The following is a 23,238-nucleotide window of genomic DNA, read 5'->3' as shown; positions in this document are numbered from 1 at the left end:
AGTGTATTGTACTTTGATTTTGGATTTATGTTTAGCATACTATATGTAAAAAGATGCTTATTTTTACCAAACAGCCTGAAGAATTCTACATGTTAACAAAATTTCATATTATATATATTCAATTTCATTTTAAATTAGCCTGTGCCTAATCTAGTGCAATGTATAATACTAAATACTGACTTTTTCTTCACAAATCTGTGGTCAGTTATTTACAAAGAAAACAGAATTATTGTAATGCCTTTGTCTCCAGTCTGTCAATTACAGTCTAGTTAGATTTTTATCTATGTTTTTAAAATTCATTAAATTAAAATTCCTATTGTATGCTCATTATAAAGAATTCATGAATGTGACGATAATGTATGCTTTGAGTCTATTATTAATAGCCGTAATAATTAATCATTTTTAAAATCATTAAAAACTATTCCTACCTCAGTGCACATTACATAAAAATGAAAAATTCATTTCTTTTTTTTATCACCTGTTTTGTTATATAGAAATTCAGCTTGTCTCTAGAATTGTGTCTTTGAAGTGAAGAGAAAGAATACTTGAGAACTGTCATCTACAACCTATTGCTAGGTCAGCTACTGTTTTTATTAACTGGTTGTGGTTGGCTGCTTTCTTTACAGATACTGTGGATGAAAACAGGATACTACCAAGTGTCGAAGATGTGGCTGCCCTGGAGGAATTCATTCCATCTCGGCTTACTTCTGTCACAATTTTGAAAATGTCCATTACTATTCCAGTGGCCGAGTTCAACTTGCTGGATTGCCTTTTACCTGTAATTATGGGCGAGAAGGTAATATTAAACTTTAGAGAGCTGTCTGCATGTCTTTGAGTACAATTAGTTCAAAATCAGGAGTTCTTAAACTTGTCTTTAAAAGGTAAGTTGATCATACTCTCAGCAAGTTATTACATGTCACATACCACAGCAGGTAAAGGTAATTTGTGCAGTGATTTTAAATAAAGTTTTTATAATTCTTAATCATGCATATTTTATTATACCTGGCTTTAGTATTTAAACACAGTTCCATTGTATATATTTATCTGATGAGATTGATAGTATGTGAAATATTTATTTATTTATTTTTGCCTCATTCCAGAAATCTTCACTTCCTGTTAACGCTTCTCCTTTCCAACCCATACGACCTTTGCCTGCCCTGCAAATACAGGTTGACAAGGTCAACGTGGAGCATTCAGTGCCAATGTATGCAGATGATCTTGTCAGTACTGTCAGCAACCTTAGCCAGCCATCTGATAATCTTCTTCATCACTGTTACGCACACTGTTACCTTAAGGTAATATGTGTTCTTCTATGTTAGATGCTTAACTTTAAGTGCTAATGCTAGTAATATTAGTTTGTCGTCATCTTTTGATTTAATGGGTAATTGAGTACAAATGTATATGTATAAGGTAATGTGGACCAATCCTCCCTCCAGTAACTAAACACTCAGATAAAACAGATGACCACTGCCACTTTGGATTAAAATCTCACTTGTAATGATACTACAATGCACTTTCTTTTCCTGCTTATAGTGATATTCAAGATGAAGACTTAATGAACTACAGAATTGTATAAACATAAAAACCCTAAGTGAAAGAAATAGTAGAGCATCTGTATATGGTCAACTATAATGTGAAGATTTAAGTATAGTGTTTACATGTGCATCTCAATAATCATTGCAATAATTTTATGAGTTACTACTACTGTGCCCCCTACGCCCTGTTGTAAATAGGGGGGCTGAACACATCCCAAGGAGACGCAGTCGCTCCTCCAAAACCCCTCTTAAACAGTGATATAATGGGAAACAAATAGTTTTTTTTTTTTTTTTTATATATAACCTCCTCTTTACTTGATCAGCTGCTGGCTTGCTGCTGTGCTGCATGATCTGCATGTTGTGCAGCGCTTCAAACATTTAAAAGCCTGTATAGCAGCTGTCCTTTTGTCTCACTGCCTTGTCTCTCTTCTCCCCCAGACATCCTCAAACACTATTTGATCTCTTTTCGCCGTTCCGTTATTTCACCGAGTAATATTTTCCATTTGTTTGTGCTAATGTGATCTTTTTTTGTCATTTTGTTGAGACTTTCAAATTTTCCTACTTCCATTATCTCTAACCTGCTCTACATGTGTATTGCGGCAACATTTTTGAATTGTTTACGACATTGTACTTTGTCTTTTTTCTGGCCCCAAATTTTTAACCATCCCAACAACTGAGAGGTTAGATGACCATGGTCTTGTTGGAAAATAGTTGTAAGTAGGGTATGACTTGACCGTCCAATAGATCATGTCTCGTCCCAAGAATTTTTTTTATAATGGAGAGATATGTTTATATATATGGAAAATAATATGCAGTTTTGATTCATTTAATACGCATCCTTGATTTATTACTTTATAGTTTGTGTCTTTTGTGTTCTAGAATTCTTTTCCAAGACTCTTGTTTTTCTGTCATCCACCAAGTTATTTTAAGATATTATTGGATGCAGAGTTAGGCAAGTAACAGTTTAAATGTTTAATTGCCAGAAGGACAAACCAAGACATTCTAAAGGACATTCAGAACTAGATAATATAAAAAATACTTATGCTACTGATAAATTTTAATTGTAAAAATCACTCGAGTGATATTTTATTACACTTTGTTAGTTGGAACATCACAGGTGTCAACCATGAATTTATTTAGCTCATTGAAGTCAGATACTATCTTCCTTTAGGAGATATGTATTTAGATATAAAATTTCAACCTAGGCTGAAGAAAGAATGGCGTTGAAACAAATTTAATGCAAATTATGAGAACAAAGCCAGTGTGAATACTAATTCTTAATTCTTGTTTTTTTTTTTTTTTTATAAAACATCTCTGTGAAACCCATGGACTTTTCTCTAGCCACATTCAAGACATTATCTTTTCTTCTTCCTAATGCATCATAGTTACTCATAAATTAGCCATGGCTTTAAGTGTAATAATTTGATACCTTCTTTTAAATTTTGAAACTTTTGCAATATTATTTATGATCATGTCCCACGTATCCTGTGATTAAAGTAGAATTGTCACTAGAGAAGATTAGGAATGAGAGCAGTTAGAGACAGCCTGACACCTCATATATACCTATGTCTCTGTTTTTTTTCAGTGTGGCTTTGACATCATGGACCATAAGGTGCATACCAATTAAGCGTGAGCAGGAACATGCAGTAAAACTGAATAAAAAAATTTCAAGTGACAATGAGATATGAATAAGGCAGATTCACCAGTGTTTGCGTGTCAGCTTTTAACCACTCCAGATCAGAGAATTTCCAGTTCCATTGTCTCAAAACATCACTCACATCTACATTTGTTCCCAGTTTCAGATATAAGCTAACAGCGTCAGATCTGGGGTGGTGGGGGTGGTTGTTGTTGTGTTGTGTTGTGATCGTGACTGAGAGAATAAAAGTAAAAATAAAAAAAAGCTAACTTTTACAACTACTATAAATTTACACCGGCTGCTACAGACACAAACCAAATGTATGTTTTTATTGTATAATATTAACAATAAGAGCAGCTCACTACTCAAAACGGTAGATTTGTGGAAGAACTGGTTTCAAACTCACGATCTTTGGATTATAACTCAGCAGTTCTTACCACTGAACCACAGAAGCTGTCGTATTGCACTTTTACCTTTTGTAAAAGTGTTTATTTGATATTTGGCCATCAGTCTTCACACATTATACAGTTCGTGTCTACATTTTGTCATTTATTATTAATACATGAAAAACGTTTCTGTTTTAACGATGTGTTTACATAGATTGTTGTAGACATGGAACACACGTGAAATTATTTATTCTGTACAATTCTAGGTTGCTCACTCCCAGATAATCAAGGCTTGAACTGGGAGAACTTTTTACCCGTTCTTTGGCGGTGGTCAGGGTGGGGGGTGTGGTGGAATGGTATAGCAGGCTGCTTGTTGCTTAGGCATATCAACACGTTTACAAGACAAAAAACGCTGATGGAGAGGTGCGAAGGGATTTAAGGTGGGTTTACAAGTTTTTTCATAGGCTTTGGTAATTCTAGTGTTACAGAATAGTGATAGTATTGTGGACAGCAGGATATAGTGTAGATGATGGGTAAATTTAAATTATGTTGAAGATTATGGTTTTTGGAATAAAATTAGAAAATTTAAAAGTGGGTTTTCAGGATAAAATGGTGGAAAATGGTCAAGCTTCCAATTTAAGTGTAACAAAAAGGTTTGTAAAGTACTTTACAGAATGCAGGATGCATAGTGGCAATTGGCATTGTCTAGATGTAAGGGAAACAAATTATACTAAATGCAATGGAAGAGATAAGGAGAAGATAACTGAAGTTCACATGGCTTAAGGGCTGGAAGTAAGAAGAGGAAGGGATAGAAAACAAGGCATGGAAAGCATGAAATATTTCTCCCAAGAGTCCTGATGAACCAAGACAGAAAGGACATCTTGCATCCCAAAATATAAAAAAAGTAAGGGTATTATCATGTATAGATGCCTACTTCAATTTTAACCCAACTCCATTTACCAGTAAAGTAAGAGATCAGAGGATTGAATTGGAAGGATATGAAGTGACTTTCAAAGTGGTGAAGGAGTGAATTGAAACTAACCAAGGAAAATCTATTTAACTTCTACACTGTGTGCACAATTATTAGGCAAGTGAGTATTTTGACCATATCATCATTTTTATGCGTATATTCCAACTCCAAGCTGTATTAACTTGAATGCTTATTGGATTTAAGCACGTCAGGTGATGTGTATTTGTGTAATGAGGGAGGGTGTGGCCTAAGGAGATCAACACCCTATATCAAGGTGTGCAGAATTATTAGGCAGCTAGTTTTCCTCGGGCAAAATGGGCCAAAAAAGAGATTTAACTGACTCTGAAAGGTCAAAAATTGTAAAAAGTCTTTCAGAGGGATGCAGCACTTTTGGAATTGCTAAGATATTGGTGTGTGATCACAGAACCATCAAACATTTTGTTGCAAATAGTCAACAGGGTCGCAAGAAACTTATTGAGAACAAAAGATGCAAATTAGCTGCCAAAGATTTGAGAAGAATCAAACGTGAAGCTACCAGGAACCCATTATCCTCCAGTACTTTCATATTCCAGAGCTGCAACCTACCTGGAGTGCCCAGAAGTACAAGGTGTTCAGTGCTCAAAGACATGGCCAAGGTAAGGAGGGCTGAAACCCAACCACCACTGAACAAGAAACATAAGTTGAAACGTCAAAACTGGGCCAAGAAATATCTGAAGACAGATTTTTTTCAAAGGTTTTATGGACCGATGAGATGAGAGTGACTCTTGATGGACCAGATGGATGGACCTGTGGATCAGTAATGGGCACAGAGCTCCACTCCAACGTGGAGGTGGGGTACTGGTATGAGCTGGTATTTTTAAAGATGAGCTAGTTGGACCTTTTGCATTGAAGATGAACTCAAAATCAACTCCCAAACCTACTGCCAGTTTTTCAAGACACTTTCTTCAAACAGTGATACAGGAAAAAGACCATGATTTTTATGCAGGCCAATGCTCCATCACTTGCATCGAAGTTCTCCACTGCGTGGCCAGCCAGTAAAGGCCTTAAAGATGAAGGAATAATGACATGGCCCCCCTTCCTCATCTGACCTAAACCCCATCGAGAACTTGTGGGCACTTCTTAAACGCTAGATTTACGGGGGAGAAAAACAATACACCTCTCTGAAGAGTGTCTGGGAGGCTGTAGTCACTGCTCCACAAAAGCTGATCGTCAACAGATCAAGAAACTGACAGACTCCATGAATGGAAAGGCTTATGACTGTTATTGGAAAGAAGGGTGGCTATATTGGTCATTGATTGATTGATTGATTTTTTTGAAATGTCAGAGATGTTTATTTGTAAATTTTGAGGTGTTTGTTTATTATTCTCACTATAACAGATGAAAATAAACAAGTGAGATGGGAAAATTTTCATTTTTCCTTTAGTTGCATAATAAATCTGCACACTAATAGTTGCCTAATAATTGTGTGCACATATGTATTCCCCTGATGATGTTCACACTCACATTTCCTTTGTGAAACATTCAGGTTTCAGGTTTATTAACATTTTGGATTGACTGATAGCACTGTGTTTGTTCCATATTAAAATTAATCCTCAAAAATACAACTTGCCTAATAATTGTGCACACAGTGTTTGGCAAACCAGGATAGCAGTTTGGAATACTAGTCAGTCCAGCTCTTGACATGGATGATGTTTGTCCAGTAGTATAATTCTAAATCTTTTAATGAGACCCCCGTCCAATCTGGCTCAAGTAAATTTCTTACTAAAAGGTTTTTTGATGTTCCTAAGAAAACAAGATAGAAGGATTTTGATGACAGACTAGTATTTGACAGGAGGGAAATGGAGAGCATGTCTCTGACAGAGTGAAAATGAAGAACAATATTAATTTTTTAATTATCAGTGGAGATTGGAATAAAGAAGTGGAACAGACTAAGAAAAGTGAAATCTCTTTATGCTATCTATGACATAGTGGCAGTTAATGATGTGATCCTACCTGTTATAAAGCTCAGAAAGGGAGCAGACCCAAAAAAAACAGAAGAGCCTTGAGAAACTTCACCCAAGTTTAAACTTAATTCCTGTTTATTCCCAAAAATGGCACAAAGGCCTTAAAGTGCAATAACTCCACTAATATCAAAATTGGGAAGAGGAGAAAGCTGTTAAAAACCTGTAGTTAAAGAAAAAAAAATCTTAATATTCAAATATGTATTACCAGGATTGAAATGAATTTCAAGTATAACAAGGTCGGAACAAACACAAACTTCACAATAAACCAAATAATATGAATCAAATCAGACAACTTGAGAAAGGATAGATAGAAAGACAAAATCAGTATTATTGTCAGAATAAATATTAAATAAAGATTAAAGGAAAAAAACCTTAAGACCAGTATGTTCTACTAGTTTTACTCTATTAGAACAATAATGTCCTGCACTAAGAAATATCTTTGCCAAGATTCCATAACTAATTGAAATTGCCAGTTAGATAGACGGAAGAAGAAATTACTAATGACAAAAGCAATTTAAGAAGAAGAGGATCAATTAATTTATTATTTGTTAGTTAAAGAATTCATTAATACACAGATCTGAGGGGATATTGCCAAGATAATGCAGTCAGTCAGTAATCCCTGAATCTAGCTTTGCGTAAAACTCAATCGGACATTACTGCCTAATTACCAATCTATTGTGACTTCTTTCATTGATAGCATGCAGTCTTATCTTGCACAGCTGGATGAATCTCAGCCCACATACCCTATCATAATGGAAAAGAATGTCCTTTTGTATTTAAAATAAAAGCAAAATATTGTTTTAGAATCTGACATGTAATATATCGATGTTGTCTAAAATTAATTAAATATGTTAAACCATTCTTAACTTTTTGAGTATTTCAATATCTTAGTGATTACATTTTCCTTTCTTTGCTTACTAGCAAGAGGAGGCTAAATCAAACTTGATCTGAATAAGATGTACTACTGCTTCTCTTGCTGATTTATAGTTTATTCATTGGAATGGGCTTTGAAATTATTAATAAGAAAATACTAATAGTACCAAATATGTCTTGTCTTTTTTCTCAAATGTGTTAAAATATCTTTTAGGGTATAGTACGGTTATATATACGGTTTAAAAATGAATGCAAATTATTTCATAATACATTGTAACTTTTTATTTTTAACATAACAAAGCAGCCATCATTAAATTAATATTTTTCTATTCCTTACCTCTAGACAATTTCCTTTGAAGTAATGTTAAGTAAAGGTTTCTGTGATTTAACTTTTAAATATTACTGTTTGATCTCTCATTTACGGATTTTGTCATAACTTTGTAAAGCTGTTGATTTTCTGTGACCGCAGATTAGTATCAAATGAAGATCGGCATAAAATATATTCCTGAACATTCATATATATCCTGAGTTTTTTAGCCTTGGATTAGAGTACCCTGTATTGAAATTTGCATACAAAGATCATAATTTACTAACAAGACATAGCACCACTTTTATTTATTTATTTTTAAAGGTTGCATTAGATAGGCTCTATTTAAGTTCATTTACAACTGCAGTCAATAGAAATACCTGTAGTCATGTGATATTTTTGCGTTTAAAATTTCCTCTATTTTGAAATAATTATTCTATTACAGAACCTAGCACAGCAAACAGTAATTAAATCCATGACATGAGCAAAACACATTCACAAACACAAAACAGAGAAACATCTCAAAATATACAGTAATTACACACCCACAGATACAAATACAGTTGGGACGGGAATCACTTATTTGGCAAATTGTAATGTAATTTCTTGCTCTTTGCCACATAGGTTTTTGCTGTAAATGCTCATTGCTGAAAAGGTTGTGTATTTTGTCTAGTATACACTAAATGTGGTGTACTGATGTGTAGCGATCACAAGAGAGGAAAGTGGCCATTCTTTGGGGTGCAATTTTCAGCCAGTTACATTTGAATTGTTGTATTATTAAGTTTGGCACTTCAGTCCAATTCACAGGTGTTTGATTGCTTGTTACCAACTGGGTTTCTGTTTGTTGATAGATAGATTTGGCAAATTTGATGATGTCCTTACTGCTGACATAATGTAATGTGCTGTTTCTTTTTTTACAAAATGTTAAGCTTGCTTCTTTTTCTCATAAGGTCTGTCAAACAAGTCAACAATTAGCTATCTGTCAGTGAGGTCTCGTTTTCTAGTCATGGCAGTTATTTTTATAGACAAGCCTGTCAGCAGCCTAATAAACACATACAAAATTCTGGGATTGAATTGATTCTTCAACTTACAACTGTGTAAAATTTAAGCATTTGCATCTACAGTTTCCTCCAGATTCGTCATAATCTGTAAACATTTTCTTTGCATTTTTCTAGTTTCTGATGTGCTCTTTTATCTTTTTTCAATTTCATGTTTGTCTCAACATATAAAAATGTTATTGATCTTGTTAGTAATTTTAATTTATTTTGCCCTAACCATATTGAAACAGTTTGTACCAGTTTGTTAGATCTCTTGTTTTTCTTACAGGTATTCGGTTTCCAGGCTGGCATAACTTCTTTGGATAGTGTCGGGTCATTTCTTCCATTAGCTGTAGTGGTTCCATCTTTCAGCACTGCTCTTTATGGGAAACTATTAAGACTGCCAATGTACTGGTAAGTAGTCTTTATCAGCTGCCCTCAAGTACTTATTTATTACCCAATTCTTTGTGTAATATTCAGAGTAAAGCAGTGTATGAAATAAAGCAAGCTATCCAATATCAGTCATTTGTTGGTCTGGATGTGCACAGAATCTGTTAGCTTACTATTTGTTTAGTCTGTTTAAATATAATGAAATATTTGCAAAATTCAATTTCCTTGTTCCTTTCTTGTTGGCCTTAAATATACATAAGACAGTAGTGGTTCTGTTGAATCCGTGACTGTGTTTATTACGATAATGTAGTGTTAAAAAGATAATTTTGATGAATAATATGATGTAGATTAGTTTACAGATTTTGAAGTGAATCCATTTTCCATTTTGAGTAGCCATGTTGTTATCATTCTAGTTCATACTATAATGTCAAGCAAAGCATTGCTTACTGCTTTAGGCCTAAGGCCTTTACAAAAAAATATTCTATTTGTGACGCTCCTGAGCAGCAGATGTCCAGACTAATACCTGCTAATTACCTTTACCTGAAAAAAGACACTCCGCTGTTTTTCTTGTAAATAAAAACCTACTTCACACATCGCTCTGGGCCAATGTTTATTAGAAGGTTATGAACCGAGGACCATTTTGACTAGTCAACAGCCTTAAGTGACATCTTGGTGTAAATTCCATTTTACAGTTACCATTTTTCATCTACTTAAAGTATTCCCATAAAAAAACTAGTTTTTCATGTTCTTCATTACCTGAAAGATTAATGTGATGAGTGTAGATGCTTTTAAATTGTTGAACATCCAGTCTCATAACTTTAAATTCTTATGAATGGCCATGGATGCTTCAGAGTGCATCATTAAAAAATCCATCATACCCAGATTATATACTTTATGAAACCATAAATATGTCAAACTTTTTTTAAGCAAAAAGCAGCTTTAATGATCTGTTATAAGCAAACTCATTAAGACCTTTTACACCCTTTTACAGTTTGATTGCTTCAGCTAGATCCATTTCTTTGAGTGGATTTCTAATCCACTTATATATTGCTGACATAGACCCTGTAGGTAAGCTTTCAAGTTAAATAACAAACTGTCACAGATTGCTGAGGCATAACGAGGTAATTGGAAAGGGAATTTTCCATACTGTCTGTGATTTGAGGTGAGCACACTAAATTCCAACTTTATACAGGTAGCCTTTACGTTGTTTTGAATGTTTAAGTCTGTGGCCATGTAGGAATGGTTCAGGTTGTTAAGTATTTTTTTAAATTTCAGTAAGATAACCCCATATGAGCAAGCTATGAAAAAATGTGTGTACAGTCCCACAAATGGAAACCTTGATGCTTTGCAGCAGCATGACTCTTAAAAATAAATAAATTCAGATTAAAGTTTTTCTTTGCTCCCCACAGCAGCACAATTCAAACAAAGAAAACACAGTCCTTTCGTCTCCAGTCCTCCTCAGCAGCTTTGTCCTTCTTCCTCTCGACTCTGGCCATTGAGTGGTGGCAGCTGGCCCCTTTTATAGGACACTTCCTGCAGCACTTCCAGGTGTGGCGGAAGTGCTACCAAACAAGGCTCAGTAATTGTCTAGGCGCCCCTTGGTGGTGGCCACGGGCCCCAGCACAGTTGAGCTTCCACGTTCCTGAGTTGTGTCCCCTCTGTAAGCCAAGGGGGCTGCCCTCTATCGGTCTGGTGGAGATAATGTCCTTAAAAAGTTCTTTCCCCCAGTTCTTCCACTGTCAAGGTGTCCCTGCCTGGTATGGGCCCCGCGATCTGCCACTATATTATATCTCTATCTCTATCTCTATCTCTCTCTCTCTCTCTCTCTCTCTCTCTCTCTCTCTCTCTCTCTCTCTCTCTCTCTCTCTCTCTCTCTCTCTCTCTCTCTCTCTCTCTCTATATATATATATATATATATATATATATATATATATATATATATATATATATATATATATATATATATATATATATATATATATATATACAGTGGTGTGAAAAACTATTTGCCCCTTCCTGATTTCTTATTCTTTTGCATGTTTGTCACACAAAATGTTTCTGATCATCAAACACATTTAACCATTAGTCAAATATAACACAAGTAAACACAAAATGCAGTTTTAAATGATGGTTTTATTATTTAGGGAGAAAAAAATCCAAACCTACATGGCCCTGTGTGAAAAAGTAATTGCCCCTTGTTAAAAATAACCTAACTGTGGTGTATCACACCTGAGTTCAATTTCTGTAGCCACCCCAGGCCTGATTACTGCCACACCTGTTTCAATCAAGAAATCACTTAAATAGGAGCTGCCTGACACAGAGAAGTAGACCAAAAGCACCTCAAAAGCTAGACATCATGCCAAGATCCAAAGAAATTCAGGAACAAATGAGAACAGAAGTAATTGAGATCTATCAGTCTGGTAAAGGTTATAAAGCCATTTCTAAAGCTTTGGGACTCCAGCAAACCACAGTGAGAGCCATTATCCACAAATGGCAAAAACATGGAACAGTGGTGAACCTTCCCAGGAGTGGCGGCCGACCAAAATTACCCCAAGAGCGCAGAGACGACTCATCCGAGAGGTCATAAAAGACTCCAGGACAACGTCTAAAGAACTGCAGGCCTCACTTGCCTCAATTAAGGTCAGTGTTCACGACTCCACCATAAGAAAGAGACTGGGCAAAACGGCCTGCATGGCAGATTTCCAAGGCGAAACCACTGTTAAGCAAAAGAACATTAGGGCTCGTCTCAATTTTGCTAAGAAACATCTCAATGATTGCCAAGACTTTTGGGAAAATACCTTGTGGACTGATGAGACAAAAGTTTAACTTTTGGAAGGCAAATGTCCCGTTACATCTGGCGTAAAAGGAACACAGCATTTCAGAAAAAGAACATCATACCAACAGTAAAATATGGTGGTGGTAGTGTGATGGTCTGGGGTTGTTTTGCTGCTTCAGGACCTGGAAGGCTTGCTGTGATAGATGGAACCATAAATTCTACTGTCTACCAAAAAATCCTGAAGGAGAATGTCCGCCATCTGTTCGTCAACTCAAGCTGAAGCGATCTTGGGTGCTGCAACAGGACAATGACCCAAAACACACCAGCAAATCCACCTCTGAATGGCTGAAGAAAAACAAAATGAAGACTTTGGAGTGGCCTAGTCAAAGTCCTGACCTGAATCCAATTGAGATGCTATGGCATGACCTTAAAAGGCGGTTCATGCTAGAAAACCCTCAAATAAAGCTGAATTACAACAATTCTGCATAGATGAGTATGCCAAAATTCCTCCAGAGCTGTAAAAGACTCATTGCAAGTTATCGCAAACGCTTGATTGCAGTTATTGCTGCTAAGGGTGGCCCAACCAGTTATTAGGTTCAGGGGGCAATTACTTTTTCACACAGGGCCATGTAGGTTTAGATTTTTTTCTCCCTAAATAATAAAACCATCATTTAAAAACTGCATTTTGTGTTTACTTGTGTTATATTTGACTAATGGTTAAATGTGTTTGATGATCAGAAACATTTTGTGTGACAAACATGCAAAAGAATAAGAAATCAGGAAGGGGGCAAATAGTTTTTCACACCACTGTGTGTGTATATATATATATATATATATATATATATATATATATATATATATACTGCTCAAAAAAATTAAAGGAACACTTTTTAATTAGAGTATAGCATCAAGTCAATGAAATTTCTGGGATATTGATTTTGTCAGTTAAGTAGCAGAGGGGGTTGTTAATCAGTTTCAGCTGCTTTGCTGTTAATGAAATTAACAACAGGTGCACTAGAGGGGCAACAATGAGATGACCCCAAAACAGGAATGGTTTAACAGGTGGAAGCCACTGACATTTTTCCCTCCTCATCTTTTCTGACTGTTTTTTTTTTCACTAGTTTTGCATTTCGCTATGGTCAGTGTAACTACTGGTAGCATGAAGCGAAACGTGGACCCTACAGAGGTTGCACAGGTAGTCCAACTTCTCCAGGATGGCACATCAATACGTGTCATTTCCAGAAGGTTTGCTGTGTCTCCCTGCACAGTCTCAAGGGCATGGAGGAGATTCTAGGAGACAAGCAGTTACTCTAGGAGAGGTGGAGAGGGCCATAGAAGGTCCATAACCCATCAGCAGGACCAGTATCTGCTCCTTTGGGCAAGGAGGAACAGGATGAGCACTGCCAGAGCCCTACAAAATGACCTCCAGCAGGCCACTGGTGTGAATGTCTCTGACCAAACAACCAGAAAGACTTCATGAGGGTGACCCAAGGGCCCCATGTCCTCTAATGGGCCCTGAGCTCACTGCCCAGCAGCATGCAGCTCGATTGGCATTCGCCATAGAATACCAGAATTGGCAGATGCACCACTGGTGCCCTGTGCTTTTTACAGATGAGAGCAGGTTCACTCTGAGCACGTGACAGAAGTGAAAGGGTCTGGAGAAGCCATGGAGAACATTATGCTGCCTGTAACATCATTCAGCATGAGCAGTTTGGTGGTGGGTTAATGATTGTCTGGGGGGCATATCCATGGAGGGTCACACAGACCGCTACAGGCTTGACAAAGGCACCTTGGCTGCCATTAGGTATCAGGATGAAATCCTTGGACCCATTGTCAGACCCTATGGTGGTACAGTGGCTCCTGGTGCACGACAATTTCTGGTCTCATGTGGTGAGAGTATGCTGGCAGTTCCTGGAGGATGAAGGAATTGATACCATTGACTGGCCACCACACTTTCCTGACCTAAATCCAATAGAACACCTCTAGGACATTATGTTTTGGTCCATCCAATGCCACCTGGTTGCACCTCAGACTGTCCAGGAGCTCAGTGATGCCCTGGTCCAGATCTGGGAGGAGATCCCCCACAACACCATCTGTCATCTCATTAGAAGCATGCACCGATGTAGGGGCCATACAAAGTGCTGCGTACAATTTTGAGTTGCTGCAATTAAATTTTGGCAAAATGGACTAGCCTGCCACATAATTTTTTCACTCTGATTTTTGGGGCGTCTTTGAATTCAGGGCTCTGTAGGTTGATCATTTTCATTTCCATCAAACGATGTGGCATCTTTTCGTTCCTAACACATTACCCAGTCTATATCACATCTATATACATATATATATATATATATATCTATCATATATATATATCTACAGTGGTGTGAAAAACTATTTGCCCCCTTCCTGATTTCTTATTCTTTTGCATGTTTGTCACACAAAATATTTCTGATCATCAAACATATTTAACCATTAGTCAAATATAACACAAGTAAACACAAAATGCAGTTTTTAAATGATGGTTTTTATTATTTAGGAAGAAAAAAAAATCCTAACCTACATGGCCCTGTGTGAAAAAGTAATTGCCCCCTGAACCTAATAACTGGTTGGGCCACCCTTAGCAGCAATAACTGCAATCAAGCGTTTGATAACTTGCAATGAGTCTTTTACCGCTCTGGAGGAACTTTGGCCCACTCATCTTTGCAGAATTGTTGTAATTCAGCTTCATTTGAGGGTTTTCTAGCATGAACCGCCTTTTTAAGGTCATGCCATAGCATCTCAATTGGATTCAGGTCAGGACTTTGACTAGGCCACTCCAAAGTCTTCATTTTGTTTTTCTTCAGCCATTCAGAGGTGGATTTGCTGGTGTGTTTTCGGTCATTGTCCTGTTGCAGCACCCAAGGTCGCTTCAGCTTGAGTTGACGAACAGATGGCGGACATTCTCCTTTAGGATTTTTGGTAGACAGTAGAATTCATGGTTCCATCTATCACAGCAAGCCTTCCAGGTCCTGAAGCAGCAAAACAACCCCAGACCATCACACTACCACCACCATATTTTACTGTTGGTATGATGTTCTTTTTCTGAAATGCTGTGTTCCTTTTACGCAAATGTAAGGGACATTTGCCTTCCAAAAAGTTCAACTTTTGTCTCATCAGCCCACAAGGTATTTTCCCAAAAGTCTTGGCAATCATTGAGATGTTTCTTAGCAAAATTGAGACGAGCCCTAATGTTCTTTATGGTTAACAGTGGTTTGTGTCTTGGAAATCTGCCATGCAGGCCGTTTTTGCCCAGTCTCTTTCTTATGGTGGAGTCATGAACACTGACCTTAATTGAGGCAAGTGAGGCCTGCAGTTCTTTAGACGTTGTCCTGGGGTCTTTGTGACCTCTCGGATGAGTCGCTCTCGCTCTTGGGGTAATTTTGGTCGGCCGGACACTCCTGGGAAGGTTCACCACTGTTCCATGTTTTGCCATTTGTGGATAATGGCTCTCACTGTGGTTCGCTGGAGTCCCAAAGCTTTAGAAATGGCTTTATAACCTTTACCAGACTGATAGATCTCAATTACTTCTGCTCTCATTTGTTCCTGAATTTCGTTGGATCTTGGCATGATGTCTAGCTTTTGATGTGCTTTTGGTCTACTTCTCTGTGTCAGGCAGCTCCTATTTAAGTGATTTCTTGATTGAAACAGGTGTGGCAGTAATCAGGCCTGGGGTGGCTACGAATTTGAACTCAGGTGTGATACACCACAGTTAGGTTATTTTTTAACAAGGGGCAATTACTTTTCACACAGGGCCATGTAGGTTTGGATTTTTTCTCCCTAAATAATAAAATTCATCATTTAAAAACTGCATTTTGTGTTTACTTGTGTTATATTTGACTATTGGTTAAATGTGTTTGATGATCAGAAACATTTTGTGTGAGAAACATGCAAAAGAATAAGAAATCAGGAAGGGGGCAAATAGTTTTTCACACCACTGTATATATATATATATATATGTATATATCTATATATATATGTATATATCTATATATATCTATACTAATAAAAGGCAAAGCCCTCACTCACTCACTCACTCACTGACTCATCACTAATTCTCCAACTTCCCGTGTAGGTAGAAGGCTGAAATTTGGCAGGCTCATTCCTTACAGCTTACTTACAAAAGTTGGGCAGGTTTCATTTCGAAATTCTACGCCTAATGGTCATAACTGGAAGGTATTTTTCTCCATTAACTGTAATGGAGTTGAGCTGGAAAGGCGTGGCGGAGTTTCGTGTGACATCATCACGCCTCCCACGTAATCACGTGAACTGACTGTCAACGCAGTCGTAGAAAACCAGGAAGACCTCCAAAAGCGCTTAAGAAAACATGCATTATATAATTGAGAAGGCAGCGAAACAATAAGAAGCGAGCGAGTGACATATACTACCATATTCATGAGTGCTGCCTCGGAAAGAAAGCAAGGTGTAAACCTAAACTTTAAATTAAGTTCATAGACAGGCTACCGCTGGCGTTTCACATGCCCACAGGTAATGCGGGATACAAGTTTAATGAGAGGACGGGATATAAACGAGAGTTTTGATCACTTTGTAACTAAGTTAAAATTGTAGGTGAAGGGGTGTGCTTATGCAAATTCGAGACTGTGTTTGTGGGGATTGACAGTTAAAGGCGGGTGGGGAGTCACGTCATCATCTCCCTCCCATTCATCTATTTCGCTCTGAGCTGAGCTCATGGCTAACGCGTCTTCGAAGCAACTTCGTCAGACTGCCACCAAATACTCACAGAAAAATCCACAAGTTAATACACACGCTGTCTCTAGAGTTTCTACACACTGAATCCTCCAGGCACTACTTACAAAAGGTCACATTGACAATCGTGTTACGTTATTTTTAAAATCTTTCCTTTTCTTAGCACAAGCACAGCTGAGAAGCTTCATGCATGTGCTCCATAACGCGTTAAAAATAATGCATTTAATCACACTTTGCATTACAAGCAAAGGGAGCTTTTGTCAATGCATGATTTCCTGGTACACCGATTACATTGATCAGCGCATCCCGATTCATTTTACCCTCGCACCACCTTAGTTTGAGAAGAAGTATGAAAAATATGAGGTTAACACAGAAAAACAGATCACCAATTCAAGCTTTATGAATAATCGATTCGCCATCAATAATTGTTTTGGTAAAGCCATCCTCCTTCCATTTTATAATTTTTCCGCCACTAGCCATGATTAAATGAACGGTAAAAAGTAAGAGCAAAGCGAGGGTGACTTATTTAGGCAGGCATATATATGACAGCAACACTCATGACAATGTCAATCATGTTACGTTATTATTAAAATGTTTCCTTTTCTTTTTAATTACTTCTTTAACACACTACTTCTCTGCTGCGCGGGTATTTTGCTATATATATATATATGAATGACCTCCAAAGAGCGCTGAGACTTTTGATATCATGAACGTGTCTGCAAAACTGGGGTCTCCTGCCCAGCAAAAGTCGAGCAGCCAGCGCGCGCATAGCTGTGCCGGCCTTTGAGACGCTGACTGCGCTTCTGCCTTAAGTCAAAGTGAGCACTTTTAATTTTTTCATCCTCCCCTGCGCTATAGCCCAGACAAGTGCAAACACGGACCCCTTTTCTACACCACGGCAAAATAATATTAAGGCGATTCACACTTTCTTTTGCATTATACGATTATGAGGTCCTCAGCTCGGATTATGAAGACACGCACAGGAGTGGAGGACTGACAGTGCCATCACAGCCGATTAATGGCGGAGACGTCTCACCAGTCTACACAAGACCCACCGCGACTGTCCCCAAAAGCGATCATAACGTCCAGCGAACACATCTCTCTATACTATATAAAAGAAAAAGGCAACTTTCCTTTCTTTACACCTTTTTCCTTTTCTCCCACACCAAAGCCTTTCTCTCCTAACACTGCAGAGGACACAAAACTAATTTTCTTTAAATGCCGGTAAGGCACATTACCAGAGGCACAAATTTGAACGTTCACATAGAAAATGTAATTTCAATGTACCTGTACTTCTTAAAACGTTAATGTTTTACTGTTTAATAACTTATAGACTATAATTTATTATTTTTCCCTTGCACTCAGTGACCAAACCTATACACACACATATAGACACATACAAACATACACACAAGTATATGTATGTGTATATATACACACACACACACACACACACACACACACATACATACATACATACATACACACATATATATAATTTGTGTGTGTGTGTGTATGTAAGTATTTTTGTGTATATATGATGTAGATAGGTATTATATGTATATATATATATATATATATATATGTATATATATATATATATGTGTATATGTAGATATGTATATAGATATGTAGATATGTATGTAGATATGAAGATATGTATGTGTATACAGTATATGTATATATATGTATGTGTGTGTGTGTGTGTGTGTGTGTATATATGACAGCAGCAATCCAAGCTGTGAGAAAACAGTAAAAAGGAGGCGTGTCAGACATCGTGGTACATTTTCTGATGCAGCTAGACGAAAATAACTTTGTGACGCTGCCACCAAATACACAAAACAATTACTTTGACAATCATGTTACATTATTTTTAAAATGTTTCCTTTTCTTTTCATAACTTCTTTAACACATGACATCGCTGCGAAGCGCAGGTATTTTGCTATATATATATATATATATATCACAGCGACACTCATAACAGTGACATAACAATTACATTGACAATCATGTTACGTAATTTTCAAAATGTTTCCTTTTCTTTCTCTTTCCTTCTTTAACACACTACTCCGTTGCCAAGCGCGGGTATATATAGAGATAGATAGATAGAGATATATATATATAGATAGATATGAGAACAACATATATATAGATAGATAGATAGATAGATATGAGAACAACATTCATATCAATGAAAAAACAATTACATTAACAACCATGTTACGTTATTTTTAAAATTTTTCCTTTTCTTTTTCGTACCTTCTTTAACACACTACTTCTCTGCTGTGAAGCGCGGGTATTCTGCTAGTATATCTATTTATATATATCCCAGCACCCTCAGCAGAAGACCAATCAGAGCCACTGCAGGGACTGCTGGGTGTTGCAGTTTCAAATTCTATTGGCTACTTTCACCATCCCAAGACGTGTTTTCTTATACAGTTGCTTCCTATTTTCTCTACAGTACAGTACTGCCATGATAAAAGCCATAAAAATTGCAGAGGATATTTTCCTATAACAATTATTAGGTTCTGAGGAAAAATCCGCGAATGACTGAGACCGCGACTTTACAGGGGTCTACTGTATATATGTGTATGTGTGGCAGTAGGGCAGTCGTGCACCCTTGAACTCTCAGGGATGACTCCAAACAACGGGTAAAAGTACAATACTTTTTATTGTGACTCACAGTGCACCAAGCACCTTCCACACTGCTCATATACTTTAACCAACACTATAAACACAACAACCTCTCCTCCTCGCCCAGACACTTCGCCCTCCTACCTCCCAGCTCAGCTCAGTGTCTGGACTGAGGCACCGTCCTTTTATAGCCCCTGACAGTCCATAGTTCCTCATTCCTTCCGGGTTAGGGCAAACAGTCCTTTTCTTCAACCCGGGAGCACGTCGGTCCTTCCTATCACGTGACCATGACGTACTCCCGGGTCATAGGGTACAAAAGAGCCCATAAGCCCCCCCACAGCGACTCCTGGTGGCCCCCAAGGTATCCAGCAGGGCTGTGTATAAACACTACAAGGTCCTAAGGCCCTGCTGGACCTCGGGGCACGATCCTTTATTGGTTATCATTTATTGGTTATCTCCAACACAATCCTTTGCAGTTTTGATCTTAAACCATTAATCCTGTATACTTAGATGTATTTGGCAATGATTTCATGGGTCCATTTCTTTGAGAAGTAGCTATACAAGAAAAAGTAAATTAAAACAGAAAACAATTTGCTTTTGATTTAATTTACCAAAAATTGAATTTTCTGAAAAAAAAAGTCAAATATAGACATGCCTCAAGAGACAGTTTACTGTATGTGCATTATTTTAACATTTGGGCAAGTCTCATTTTCCTTTACTGTGTACCCTGCAGTTCTTGTTTTGTTGAGGTGCAAAGCATATTTTTTTTGTTGCATTTTTGTTTTATAAGTAATAGTAAAGAATATGATATGAATTAAAATGAAGCAACTGGGGTGATTTGTCACTTTTGTTATTTTATTCCATAATCATTAAGAAAATATTCAAAATTAATAATCTAATGATTTTTTTAAAACTTTTTTTTAATATACTGGAATTTAATTTAGTCTCAAAATGCACTTTAAATAAACTAGAAAGCAGCTAAAATTAATAGAATTTATAGGTGACTTTTCTTCATAAACACACTTGCCTTAGGCTTATGTGTTCAACTTCAGCATCCAAATAATAAATCAAATTAGTTATGTAGTAAGAAAGAACCTCCTAAGAAATATGCAATGCATAGAATAAGAAAAGTACTGTTAAATGAACTTTAGATTGAAGTGAATAAAAGTACAGCTGAAATGCATCAAGCAGTACTTAGATTTAATCAGTGTCAGTGTGCAAATCATGAACTTCATAGAATTCATGCGGTGAGCCTGATTTAATCCGGCTGTTAAACCTGTTATTGCAGTTAAAATTAGCGTCTTTAAAAAATATGCCACCTGCATTGTTCAGAGATCTCTGCGTTAAGTCCGTGTTTCCCATGCTAAAGCACCTGATAGCAACATGTGCTTTTATATTTAACCACCAAGAAAACAGCAGGCATAGCAGGCCATTACTTAACATAGTGGGATTTTATGAATGTTTTTATGAACTTTAGCTAGCCACTTCATCCCAAAGGGCTTTTTTTTTCTTTTTTACTTATATTTTATTGTGTAAAACTTAAGTCATTATTTCTACATCTGTGCTTTTTTCACTCTCTTTTACTAATAGAACAGTTGTAATGTGAAAAATCCAATAATAAGGTCATTGTTCTTTGCGAAGTGGTCTGTTGATGTTAAATTTAAAATTATTTCCATTTACATCAAATTTCATAATTTTGCCTTAATGTTTTTAATCTTACTGTTGTCAACTAATTTCTAAATGTTCTAAATAATTCAACTAAAATTTTCATAACTCTTATTTTTGTTGCTTGAGTTTTCAAAATTTGTTTATCTTGTGATTTGTGCAATATATTGTGTTGCTTTATTTTTTCTTGATTACATTAGTTAAAGTAACATTGAGAAAATGTGCTCTAAAACCTTACTGTATTACTAAATCTAGATTGTTTGAGAGAACTTAGTGAAGAGTATCTAGTTATTACACTGAAGATTTCCAAGAAAAATCATAAGTGCAAGATGCCCTGTGTCTAGTTATGAACTTTATAAGTATGTTTACAACATTTTGAACAACAATTGTTAGAATAAGACAGAAATTCAAGATAGTGGAGGTGATATCATTGTGATTAAAATAAAGTAGATGTCACAAAGGTGTATTAATGTTTGCCAATTGTTTTGAAACTGGGTTTTGTTACATTAAAGCAGTCAACATCTGAAGTGTCTGATGTAGTAAGCAGTGTAGTTAGTAACAGAGTTTGACAATGATGATATTTACCAGGAAGTCCATGTAAGCAAGTCAGCTGAAGGATAATGTGATCGTAACATTTTGTTTTGGTGAAGATTGTGGCAACAGAATTCTAAATCATAGTACTTGTTGATACTTTCCATTAGAATACAGTTGTTACGATAGAGAAGTAGTTCTTGTATAACTAAAGTAGGTTCTGATTCATTTGATTTTTCATGCATATTAAAATTTTGATTCTAGCAAAGATGTGTGGTTCAAGTGTGCTACTCTCAAGTAGTGCTGGGCAGTATGACCAAAGTTCTATATCACAGTATTTTTCAAAATTATACCGGTTTCACGGTATTTAACGGCATTTTTTTCCCATGCATGAGTTCATGTCAACCACATTTTTTACTGCAATTACTGCAGAAGACTGGCTAAGAATAACCTATTCCACTGTCATGAGCATTGTACAAAAAAAACATTTTAATGTTTACACAAGTATTAATACAGGTTTGCATGGCCCCATAAATTGATAGTTTTCAAGGGGGTGGCATTAATGAAGAGAAGGAATCACATTGCATGACAGTTGCAGTCAAAATATAGAACCTTTTTACTGAACAAATTTTGCAAACAACTTAAATTAAAATTTTGACAACATATTTTTAACCATCTGAAGAGGCATTTAGACTTAATTTTTAGTAAGATATTCAGAGGTGCTTGTCAAAAGTTGTATTGTACTGAACATGTCTTAGAAAAGAAATAGTGAATATTTTTTGTAAACCAACTACACTTTCTGTTAATGTTAACAGTCTCTGTCCACTGACACGTTAAAGTGACTTTTTAAACATCTTTATCATCCTTTAACTGCATAATATTTAAACAAATAAATAAGACCAATACAATAAATAATAGTGCAACTTCCAGTAATAATACTATTACTTCAAGCCCAGGTGCATTACACAGTATTCACCAAATAAAAATAAAATAAAACAAGTGCAACTTGGTGAGACATCTTTACCAACTGAACCATCATTTAGGCAAATTGCATTAATATGGACCTTACCTTGCTTTAAGTTAAACTATATACATAAATAATAAAACTGCAACTTGCATTTATAATGCTATTTGTGGTATAGCCCTAGGAAGCGTATTAGGGCCACAGTGAAGAAAAAAAAAAAACTATATGTTGAGAATAAAGTCGACATGTTGACTTTATTCTCGACATTTCCACTTTAATCTTGATGCTTAGAGTAGAGATTAAAATCAACATTTACACTTTATTCTTGCCGTTTATGTCGAGGTTAAAGTTGACATTTCCACTTTATTTTCATATTTTATTTTGTCATTAAATTAATTTTGTGTGAAATAAACTTCATTCTTAAACTGACTTTCTCCGCATTAAGAGAAGGTGCAGGCAGGGATCGCCACAGAGAATACATTCACTTCATGATATTCCTGCTCTCTGAAAATTTAGAATGCTAAGATAAATACTTGATGTCATTTTCATGATAAAGTGCATTAAAGCAGGTATTAAACATGCACGGTAGTGAGGCGGTAGTGCTGCTCCCTCACAGTAAGGGATCCCCAGGTGTATGTTCAGTGTAGAGAACTTTATGGCAGGTGTGATGAGGCTTCAAAAATCTGGATGTATGAATGGGTATCGCACAGATTCACTTAAATATTGTGTAAATGTTGGGTTTGTGATCTGCTGGTCAGAGACACGAACACGGAAATCAATGGATGTTCTTC

The 23,238-nt window shown here is 36.5% G+C and overlaps 1 protein-coding gene across 1 annotated transcript in view; it reads left to right on the top strand.

Annotated features, from left to right (window-relative positions):
• The window catches only part of LOC120516042 (vacuolar protein sorting-associated protein 13B-like), a 614,714-nt gene that overhangs the window by 183,333 nt on the left and 408,143 nt on the right, over positions 1–23,238 (top strand). The window contains exons 14-16 of the mRNA XM_039737477.1: positions 627–796; positions 1,101–1,295; positions 9,037–9,161. Coding sequence (XP_039593411.1) covers positions 627–796; positions 1,101–1,295; positions 9,037–9,161 — 490 coding nt within the window. The remainder of the gene's footprint in view (positions 1–626; positions 797–1,100; positions 1,296–9,036; positions 9,162–23,238) is intronic.

Source organism: Polypterus senegalus, chromosome 15 (genome assembly GCF_016835505.1).
Source record: "Polypterus senegalus isolate Bchr_013 chromosome 15, ASM1683550v1, whole genome shotgun sequence".
NCBI lineage: Eukaryota > Metazoa > Chordata > Cladistia > Polypteriformes > Polypteridae > Polypterus > Polypterus senegalus.
This window is presented reverse-complemented; position numbering and strand designations above follow the sequence as displayed.